This window comes from Adiantum capillus-veneris, chromosome 29, assembly GCF_014529385.1.
Source record: "Adiantum capillus-veneris isolate H3 chromosome 29, ASM1452938v2, whole genome shotgun sequence".
Taxonomy (NCBI): Eukaryota; Viridiplantae; Streptophyta; class Polypodiopsida; order Polypodiales; family Pteridaceae; genus Adiantum; species Adiantum capillus-veneris.
Genome location: NC_140959.1, coordinates 59,509,725 through 59,521,483, shown reverse-complemented (window position 1 = coordinate 59,521,483; position 11,759 = coordinate 59,509,725). Strand labels below are relative to the sequence as shown.

Genomic DNA, 11,759 nt, shown 5'->3' with positions numbered 1-11,759 from the left:
CATCTGGCACCATTGCAACTTCTTGATGTTTCAAAGCATTGACATTGCCTTGTTTCCCTATTTTAAACTATTGCTTGGCCAAGCGCTGCATTTTGCTTATGAGGCTGGGGATATTACTCTTGATGCATCACTTTGACTGTTTATAGCCCTCGGAGCAACATACAGCTCCGCTTTTTGTACCTCTTCTTTTCCATGGGTTTTCCTCGGTTTGAGGTTTCCCACTTGTAAATTAATCGAATCCAATTCACGAAAAAAAAAAGAGTGTTTTCAAATGCTATGGCCTTGTACACGCCTCATAAGTAGGCCATGCTGCCCACATGTTGTTTCCACTGATCTTTGATTTGATCTAATCAAACAAACATTGTGCCCGGGGGGAGGGGGGGGGAGAGAGAGAGAGAGAGAGAGTTGGTAGGCTGCCTTATCATCATGGAAACAGTTGTTCATATAGCACAGCGATACTCATCAGCATTGGGAACTACCAGATCAACAACAGTATTTGAGCTTGAGGCACTCTTGGGGATATGGACAAGTTGAATAGCTTGAAGAAAAATTGTTGCCTTCTATGACCTCTTCTTGATCCCAATCAGGGAACATCAGCTCTTAAATCACCATAAAAAGGGCAGGTAAAGAGCAGAAAAGAGTAACTCACTGCCATGGCAGGCAGAGAGAAAAAAGTGACTTGACCCTCAACTTGTACTATCGACAGGTTGAAAGACAAGCCGATCAGCACCAGAGACTAGCTTTGCTGATTCTATAATATCCCCCGTCCTCAGTTGAGAAAGCAACTCCTTCCCATTGGTAACATACCTGCCCAAATGATGCATAATCAAGGAACATGAATAGAATCTTAAAAGCAAGGCCATTTCTTACAAAACTGTAGCATCAGGTCCCCCCCCCCCCCCCCCCCCCCCCCCCCCCCAAACAACCACATACACACACGAGTACATACATCCAATTCTGCATCTTTAAGGTCAAACAATTTGCAATCACCAATTAATCAGGGACAAGAGCGCAAGGGGGGTAATGAACAAACAAAGCCAAGAAATACAAAGAGGAAACTGGATAATCAGCTTCTTCTTAGGCAACAAAGACTTTCATTCAAAGGCAAAGAGGAGAGAGAGACTTGTACACAATTTTTTGGACGTCCCTATTATAAGTTTGTAACAGACTCACCCAATAACAGAGAACTGGCCTTCATCAAATGAGAGACCCCCTAATCCTGCCTGAGAAATGGTGAAAAAGAACTTTAAATGGTCAGAAAAAAACAAGTGAACTGATCATGTTGATTAGAAAAATAAGTAATAGTTAATCACACAGGAGAAGAGAAATGGCTGGACTTACACTGCGCCGATCGTACAAGTAAAAGAAAAACTGGGAAGGTGCCGAAAAATCCTCAGACTTTGGGCTATGAGCCATTGCTACAGCCCCGTACACAGAAAGAGGAAGAACTGGGAGCTCGCCATCCTTCCCAAAGATGCATGAAGTTTAGGCAGACATCAAGCATAAACACTTAATTGATTAATCTTGTGACAACTCCTTCAAACATGATTAGTGTGGAGGGGAAATTACTCTCTCTCTCTCTCTCTCTCTCTCTCTCTCTCTCCCCCTCTCCTGCAGCCATTTTTTGACCTAGTAGACAATAGCTTATATACTTAGATGAATCCAAGATAAGCCCAGATTCACCCTTGAAGGAAAGTGCAAGGTATAGACCCATGGTAATCACCCACAAGACAATATAACCATCAGCTCCATCATGCACAATATTGACTAAATACCACGACATCCCCACTAACGTCGTCAGTGCCCGATAACGGGTGTAGAACTAGGCACTAACATATGCTCCCCAACACAACACACACCACACGCACACACACATGAGCATACATCAACACAAAGTTCAGCGTACTAAATTTCTGTCATGACTCCGAAGATCAGGGCAGACTCAGCCATAAGGAAGCCTAGCACTAAAAGAAGCATTAAATCAGAAAAATTAGGGAAAAAAATGAGGTAGTTGATAGGGCATATACACCACCAAAGATAGAAAGAATTAGCACAATATCAACTTGTCGAAACTCGGACGAAAACTTCAAAATCGACAAGTCTGCTATACGACTAAAAAATATACCTAGATGAATCCAAGATAAGCCCAGATTCACCCTTGAAGGAAAGTGCAAGGTATAGACCCATGGTAGTCACCCACAAGAAAATATAACCATCAGCTCCATCATGCATAGTATTGACTAAATACCACGACATCCTCACTAACGTCATCAATGCCCAATAGTGGGTGTAGAACTAGGTACTAACATATGCTCCCCAACACAACACACACCACACGTACACACAAATGAGCATACATCAACACAAAGTTCAAAGTACATCAACCCATTTGGCAAGTCAAAAGTTATGGTTTATAGCGGGCTTGAAAAGTTGGCCACTCGCAAAGCAGGAGATGTTCAAGGTATCAAGCTGCACTATGATTAAATGAATAGAAGATTTATCATACGATTAGATGTGTGTTATATTCAACCTTGCACTTAACATGGAATGCCTTATGATTGGAGCACTAATTGAGTCAAGCCTTTGCATATAGGAGAGAAATAACTATCGGACTATAATGATTGTGTCTCTTATGGCAAAGTTGTTTGGTGCATAATGGAGATGAAATTGAGTGATAGAGCTGAAAAGAATGGCAAGCGTGCAAAGGAATAGGCGGGTTTTCGTCAAAGTCCTAGCAACATTGACCATCTTGTCACTCTTTGTGTTCTCATAGAGGAAAGTCAATTATAAGGTAGCAAACGATTGTATTGTTACTGTTTGGACTTCAAGAAAGCGCTTGATATGATTCCACCTAGCACTTTGTGGAGAAGGATAGAAGAACTCCAAGTGTCAAGTAAGTTTATGCTTGTAGTTTTTCAAATCTATGAGAAGGTGATATGTCAATTGCGCATGGAAGAGGAATTTCAAAAAATTTTGCAAGCAATTTTGGGGTTAAATAAGGACGTCCGTTGTCACCAACTCTCTTTGGTCTATGCATTGATCAATTGGAACAAATGGTACTTGAATTTATGCAACAAGAAGGCATTGAAGAGGTTATTATTTGCAATGCGGTAATCATGCTTTTGTTGTATGCGGATGATGCAGCGCTTCTATCCACACTTCAAAGGATGCACAAAAGCTTATGGTTGTCCTTGAGAATCTTGCATAGTGGGCTGATTGTGAATGAATTTAAAACAAAGGTTATGCTTGTGAAAACCAGTCATAAGGAGAAGCCATGCATTGTGTACAACAATGAGACACTTGAAGTTATTGAGAGCTTTAAGTACCTTGGCCTTAAGGTTCTCGCAATCACAAGTGGCATGAATGTGCGATGTGTCGTTTGGAGAGAGTGTACTATGCATTTGAGAACATGTGTAATGCGGGGATGTCAAATGTTGGGCTCTCAAGAATTATGTTTTCGACACATTGGTGACAACAGTTCTTCTTTATGGAGTTGCAGTGTGCGGTGGGAGTATCTGAAAGTCTACTTAAAAAGAGTTTGTGGATGTCCAAAACCATTTTCTTACAAACTTTATCCAAGTTAAGACACAAACACCATATATGCTCCTACTTCTTGACTCGGGATTGATGAGCGCGCGGCGGTGTGTGCAAGTGAAAGAGCACGCGAGGAAGTGCAGTGTGTGTGCAGAGAGGGGTGGCCAAAGCCAGCAGGAGAGGAAGAGCTAGCAGAACGAAGAGGGAGAGAGAGAGAGCTCACGTTTGTGGGGAAAACTCAATAAGTGAGTTTTGGGTTTTCCCACTTTTATTATAAGTGACCTTTAAAAAATGTGTCCAAGTTCATATTGAACCTGAACAAAGTATAAAAATGTACAAAAAGGGGTTATTTAGGCCTTTAACCCAACAACCTCCCACTTAAAGGCATAAATGACGCCTTTAAGTTAACCAACTCCCACCAGTTGTATGCAATGCTCATGTTGAGCTTTAGCAAGACTCTTGGTGAGAACATCTGCAGGGTTATCCTGTGTGTGAATCTTAGTCAAGGTGACTAGACCATCCTCCAATACCTGTCGTATGAAGTGGTATCGCACATCAATGTGATTTGTCCGTGCATGAAACATGGCATTCTTGGCCAAATAGACAGCACTTCGGCTATCACATCCCAAGACAGGAGTACTAGCAGGCATACCAAGCTCTTTGACGAGTCTACCCAACCATATGGCCTCTTTAGAAGCCTCAGTAGTTGAAATATATTCAGCCTCAGTAGTACTCAATGCCACAATTTTCTGCAGTCGTAAACACCAAGAGACAGCACCACCAACAATAGCAAACACATAGCCACTAGTGGACTTCCTGGTATCCAAGGCACCTGCCATATCTGCATCACAATAGCCCTGCAACTTCAGGTCACTTTTGCCATAGCATATACACCTAGATTGTGTACCTGACAAGTATCTCAGAATGCATTTCACAGCTTCCCAATGTGCTTTGCCGGGATTGGACATGTATCTACTAACAACTCCCACCGCATGGGCAATGTCAGGACGAGTGGCAACCATAGCATACATAAGAGAACCACAAGCTGATGCATAAGGGATTCCCTTCATAGCATTCACGGCCACGTCATCCTTTGGGCAATCGGCTTTGCTAAGTTTTGTGTGTGGAGGTAAAGGTACTCCAAGTGACTTAGCTTCAGCCATGTTAAACCTGTCAAGTACTTTAGCAATGTACTTTTCTTGAGATAAGAAGAGCAATTTCAGCTTTCTATCTCTCTTGATTCTCATGCCCAAGATGTGCTCAGCATCACCTAAATCCTTCATTGCAAAAGCTGAATTCAGCTGACGTTTAAGAGCAATCAACATATCATCTACATATAGCACAAGGATTATAGGACTTCCATCGTTATCCTTCTTTGTATACAAACAATGGTCTGAATGGCTGCGTTTAAAGCCTTGAGACAGCATAAAAGTATCAAACTTTTTGTACCACTGACGTGATGACTGCCTCAAACCATACAGTGCCCTTCTTAGTTTGCATACAAGTTCCTTTCTATCAGGAACTACAAAACCCTCAGGTTGCTTCATGTAGATATCTTCATCAATGTCACCATGAAGAAAAGCTGTTTTTACATCCATTTGATTCAATTCTAAGTCAAGCACTGTAGCGAGAGCAAAAAGGAGACGCAATGTCGTAAGCTTTACAACAAGAGAAAAGATCTCTTGAAAGTCAATCCCCTCTTTCTATGCATACCCTTTGGCAACTAACCTTGCTTTATACTTGGGCTTTCCATCGACACATTTGACCTTGTAAACCCATTTGTTAAGAAGAGCCTTTCTTCCTTTAGGCAATGGCACAAGATCCCAAGTATTGTTTGCATGCAAAGATTTGATTTCCTCTTGCATCGCAAGCTCCCACTTACTGCTTAACTCACATGATTTTGCCTCTTTATATGTAAGAGGCTCACCCTCATCTGTCAACATAACATGATGCAAAGAGGAGTCAAAGCACTGTATCAACCTTCTGACACGAGTAGACCTACGTACCCAATGATCTACATTCTCAGGCACAGGTTCTACATCAGGAGGCAACTCATTTTCAGCATGCTCATGCTGCTGAAAATCATTTTCAGCCATGACAGGTGGCTGTCCATCCTCATTTGGAGCATTTAAATCATGTCCTACCTCTTCTGGCTCAAGGTTAACCGGCTGATTATCAATTTCAGCTTGCGGTAATGCATCCTGAGGCTCTTTTTCAACATCAATAGGTGGCAAGAGAGGCTGAAAAGATTTAGCATTTTTCAGCAATTTAGCCTCATTGAACACTACATCTCGGCTGCGTACTACCCTCTTAAACTGAGGCAACCATATCCTGTAGCCCATTTCACCCTCTTCCCCATAACCTAGGAAGAGTCCTTGGATGGACTTGGCATCTAGCTTTGTCCTCAAGTCATTACGAACATGGACAAAAGCCTCGCAGACAAACACTCTCAAATGATCATAAGAGGCAGGTTTGCCAGACCAAACCTCCTCTGGAATGTCATTTTTTAGCGTACTGTTAGGAGAGCGATTGCATACATGAACTGCAGTTTTCAAAGCCTCTCCCCAAAACCCATGAAGGAGATTAGCCGTGGACAACATGCAACGCACTCTCTCACATAAAGTACGGTTATACCTCTCAACCACACCATTAGAAGATGGATTATAAGGGGCTGTCAACTCCCTTTTAATCCCATATTTTTCGCAATAACGCTGAAATTCAGCAGACGTGTACTCCCCCCCATTGTCAGATCTCAGACATTTAAGCTTACTACCCTTTTGCGTGGTCACAAAAGCATGAAACCTCTTAAATGCATTAAATGTCTCACTCTTATTCTTTAACAAATATGCCCAGCCTTTCCTAGTGCAATCATCAATGAATGTAACAAAGTATGATGCACCACCAAAAGACTTAACAGGCATTGAACATACATCGGAGTGAATTAAATCAAGAGTATTAGCTTTGCGCGAGACACCAGAATAATAAGAAGACTTCTTTTTGTTTACCATACAAACAGTCATTACAAAAATCTAACTTGGTGCCCTTTACATCAACCCTCTTCAAAGAGGAGAGCACATCAAGTCCCTTCTGACTCATATGGCCAAGTCTTTTGTGCCACAACTCCAAATGAGAAGCAACTTCGGCCACTGCAAGAAACTTGCCAGGCAAAGCTTTGCCATGTAAATAGTACAATGTACCACTCTTGCATCCCTTGACAATGAGCATTGATCCCTTAAGAAACTTCCATGAACCCCAGCAAAAATGGTTGTATAACCCTGTGCATCCATCTGGCCAACAGACAATAGACTCTTCTTGATGCCTGGTACATACCTTACATCTTTAAGCATAAACTCTTGGCCATTGTTTAATGCCAAGCGCACAGTGCCCATTCCTTCAATGTCACAAGCATGGTTATCCCCAAGGTAAACCTTGCCATACTTGCCTGCATGATAAGAAGCAAAACACTCCACAGATGGAGTCACATGAAATGAGGCAACCGAGTCTACTATCCAAGACTGTGTAAGGCCATCATTTGCACTTAGCAATGCATCAATGACATCTCTACGTGAGATAAGCATGTCTTCTACATTTGCTACAACAAAATCTGAGGGGCATGAAGCTGCAACCAAGATCTCCTCACTGTTGGATAACTCTGTGATAACCACACTAGAGGATACATTGACAGTCTCCGAATCCTTGGAGGAGGTACCTGCTGATTTTTCCCCTTTCTTATCCTCTGTCTTCTTCTTCTCCTGTGATTCCTTCTCTACTCTTTCTTGAAATGCCTGCAATCTGGCTTCTTACGGCCTTTTCTGCCACACTGGTAACAAGTCACATCCTTATCCCTAGACTTGCTTTTGCTCCTGTTTTGAGTCTTGGTACCTATATTTTGCTTTTGATTTCTGCCTCTCGCCTTGTAAGCAGAACTGCCACCTTCCCCACCACTAGACTTGCGTCTAATTTCCTCATTTAAGATGGAGCCTCGCACTCCATCATATGTGAGGTTGGGGCTATTACTCAAAGAAACCACAAGCATTTCCCAAGAGTCTGGCAAAGTCGTCAACAAAAATATGGCTTTCAACTTGTCATCAAAAGGTTAAAGCCCAGTATCCTGTAGCTGACTCATAACACTGGTGAAAGCACTTAAGTGCTCAGAAGCCGACTTGGCTTCGTCAAGCATCATGCACCAGTTTGCGCATCAAATGCACCTGATTCACAGGGGTGGCATTGTCATAAGTGGCCTTCAACTTATGCCAAATTGCATGTGCACTGTCCAAGCCCTTTATGTCCACAAGAATGTCATCAGTCACAGCCATTTTGATATAGGCCTTTGCCCTCTTGTTGAGCTTGGCCCAATCCTCATCCGGCATATCCACAGGCTTTACAGCCAAAAGGGCGTCCTCACAATCCTTGAGGAACAAAATCCCCTGCATCATGTCCTACCATAGGTCGAAACCTATACCGTCAAATCGCTTGATTTCCATCAAGCTCTTGGCATCAGACGACGAGGAAGTAGAGGCCATTTGCACAGATAAAAATGCAGCAGAAAGTGTCTACACAAAATCTAAAAATTTTCAGTGATCACAATGTACCGCACGTTGCATACAATGTGCTGAAAATTTCAGCAATTAACAAGTATCCCCAATGCGTACTTGCATAAACCCACAAAAGGCGTACATAAACCTCAATTTGTGTACATAAAAACAGTCCAATTCTGAATTTTCTGCAAATTTACTGTTTTGGCGCATCAATTTGCATCAAATGGACCTGTTTTGAGTGGGGAAAGCAAGGGGCATTCACGGGAATCGATTTAGAACACCTGCGTTTTGCTGTTTTGACCTGTAATTTTTTGGTTTTTACCTGTTTTGACCTAAATTCAGGCTGTTTTAGGCTGTTTTGGAAACCCTAATCACCCTAGGTGACACCGAAAGCAAGGGGCTTTGCGATGAAAGCGGAAATTTGACGCAAGAGAAGCCTTTCGCCTGCTGTCCAGCCTCCTGCGCAAAGCTTCTGAAACCCTAATCTGGCTCTGATACCAGTTGATGAGCGCGCGGCGGTGTGTGCAAGTGAAAGAGTACGCGAGGAAGTGCAGTGTGTGTGCAGAGAGGGGTGGCGAAAGCCAGCAAGAGAGGAAGCGCTAGCAGAACGAAGAGGGGGAGAGAGAGAGCTCACGTTTTTGGGGAAAACTCAATAAGTGAGTTTTGGGTTTTCCCACTTTTATTATAAGTGACCTTTAAAAAATGTGTCGAGGACAAAGTATAAAAATGTACAAAAAGGGGTTATTTAGGCCTTTAACCCAACAAGGATATCTTCCAATTGAGGTTATGGGTATGAAAAGGGTTGTGAAGTACATGATAAAGATGCATCAAAACCCCTCACATCGACTTCCTACAATTGCATAGAAAGGAAGCAAAAAAGTTCAAGAGATGCGTAGAAGCAAGATCTAAGCACACGATGGATGCAAGACATGAAGAAGTAGTTTGGGAGATGGGAAGCATTACACTTGCTACATGATGCCTCAATAGACTCCAAAGTGAATGCAGCTTTTCTACAACGCCGATGTATTATGGATTGGGAGGAATCCGGGTGGGTTGCATTACACCACACATATTGCCCCCAACTACAAAAACCATGTTCTTTACGAAAAGAGGAAACCGTACTCACCCTTATATGCTTGAGCCTATCCCCTTGTCGGCGATACAAACTATCGCAGCCATTCGACTTGGCTCCCACTCCCTTCGATGCAATACAGGGAGGGCGTTGAGGCAATGCAGAAGAGCCAAATCGACTTTGCACATTATGCTCACTGCAAGTTCAAGAGTCTGAGACTCTGAGTACCACACACTACTAGAGTGCTCAGCTTTTGTTTACATCCGAACTTGCTTCCCACTCATTTTCAGCAGCCATGACTAAGACCTACACACTTTCCTCTCCCAGCCACAGTGTGGGTTGTCCATTGCAACATCACCACAATCATGGAGCATCGACTATCACTTATCAACCCCATACATAGTACATCACATGTATCTTTGGTCCCATAGGTCATATTTGACCTCCGAGGACGATAATAATCTCTCTCTCTCTCTCTCTCTCTCTCTCTCTCTCTCTCTCTCTCTCTCTCTCTCTCTCTCTCTCTCTCTCTCTCTCCCCCAAGAGTCATAGGACTAGAGATGTCTTAGAGTGTATCTACTTGAGTTACACAGACACAGAGATAGTTTATTGAAGGAGAGCTAGAGAGAGAGAATCCTAGAGACAGATTACGGATTTCTTCACACCAGACACTAGATAGATAGAGGAGCAGCCACCACTGCAAAGCTCAGCTCATACTCACACCCGCAGTACTCTCATTGGCCAAGCATTAAAGCTAGGGAGATCGAGATGCCCACGATTGAGGAGAGGAGCTTCACACCATCGACGAAGTCTACAACAGAGGATTCGAGCCATACTATCTCGATTCTCAACGTCGAGAGTACAGATGAGGATGGATTCATCGCCCATTATATCACCCTCTTGTGGGCACCCAGTGTATCATGGTCACACATACCCCACACAGTTCCAACTAGTAGCACTTCTAGATTCATTTTCGTATCTCTTTTTTGTACCCAAACATGGTATCGAATTCACTTGTTTGTAATGGACTGGTCTCATAGGTCATTTTGGCCTTTTGAAGATGTTAATATATCATTTCATATCTCTCTCTCTCTCTCTCTCTCTCTCTCTCTCTCTCTCTCTCTCTCTCTCTCTCTCTCTCTCTCTCTCTCCCCCCCCCCCCCCCCCCCCCCCCCCCCCCAAGCGGCAACAACGTAAGTTTTAACCAATAGTTCAAAGCAGTGCGCAAAGAGTTGGGCAAGGCAGCCTTACAGCAGTGCACTGGGGGGGTTTGCGTGTTGTCGAAGGCGGCACACAGTAGCAGGTCGTCACTCTCTCTTCATAGGCCCAAGCGATCCCATCGCAAGGAATTGTTTGGGTGCTTGGGAATGGACCAACCACTCGATGCCGGGGATGACAGCATTTATGAAACCCCGCCTAAATCGAAAGCGACATATAGGCGTTGGTTTCGAGAGAGCACACTATCGCTAGGTTCCTTGAGAGCAAAGAAACTGTCTAGAGTTAAAGATGACTTAATGTATGCGAAGGTACAGGTGATGATTAAGGTGGAGCTGAACCTCTTGAGGGGTGACATTGAAAAAGAGATGTATGCAAATGCGGAAAATATGAGGAAAGAATTGGACAAAGAGATGCTTAGTAAGCGTGACGCTTGTACACATAATTCAAGGCCGAAATGCAGATGATTGTGAGGGCAGAAGTGAATGTAATGGAATGTGTGGTGCAAAAAAGATTAGAGGATGCACTTGAATCCTGGAAATAAAAAATGGAAGAACGCAAGAATGAAAAGGATGCATTGATTGAAGCACTTAAGGTAGACGTTGCAACTTGCAAAAATATCCCTCCAAAGGAGACAGAAAATCAACCCTCAATGATCACGGAGCTCGAAAGAATTAAGGAGCACGTGAATACTCTACGAGAAGAGGAAGAGCAAAAGGCACGAAAAACCTCTTCCTAGATGGAGCACCTACTCAAAACACAAGAGAAGGTTGATAAAGCTGAAAAGTAGATCAAGGACGCAAAGAAGGAAAAGATAAGATGCTTGAAGCCACACCGACATCAACTATCATCAATATGACAATTGAGGAGGAGCAAAAGAGAGACAAGCCCTTCATGTGCGTGTTACAAGTCTCAAAAACACGAGAAAAGTAGAAGAAGAAGTGCAAGAGCTCTTGAAGTGCATGGGTATTTCTGAACCCACGCACATAGGTGCTTGGAGAGTTGGCAAGAAGGGAAGTGATGAGAAAAGAAGGCCAAGGAAAGAGCACTCCTTATACGTTTCCCTACACTGGAAGCTAGGAAGGAATTCCTGAAGAAGAGACAAAAACTCAAGCAAACTGGGATAATTTTGGGTGATGACCTCACTCTAACACAAGTAGCACACATGCAAGAGTTTATGCCAGAGATCAAGGCGGCGAAGGAGAAAGGGAAAGTTGCTTTCTACAGGGGAGGGAGAGTAGTGGTGTTGGAAGTTGGAAAAACGTACCGCATGACGGTGCAAGACCTATGGTACCAACGTTAAAATGGCAGCATGGAATTCTAACAGATCAATGAAGCTAGATGTAGGCGCATTTGAGGATAGCTATAAGGAAAGAGACATTATAATTACTCGGAAACAC

At 43.2% G+C, this 11,759-nt stretch overlaps 1 protein-coding gene across 1 annotated transcript in view; it reads right to left on the bottom strand.

The window, feature by feature from the left end:
- Nucleotides 1–424: 424 nt before the first annotated feature.
- The window catches only part of LOC147419273 (Cyclophilin-like peptidyl-prolyl cis-trans isomerase family protein), an 85,777-nt gene continuing 74,442 nt past the window's right edge, over nt 425–11,759 (bottom strand). Inside the window, exons 10-12 of the mRNA XM_086506219.1 lie at nt 1,342–1,464; nt 1,174–1,223; nt 425–807 (exon numbers count right to left, since the gene is read on the bottom strand). Coding sequence (XP_086362345.1) covers nt 687–807; nt 1,174–1,223; nt 1,342–1,464 — 294 coding nt within the window. The 3' untranslated portion in view covers nt 425–686. The remainder of the gene's footprint in view (nt 808–1,173; nt 1,224–1,341; nt 1,465–11,759) is intronic.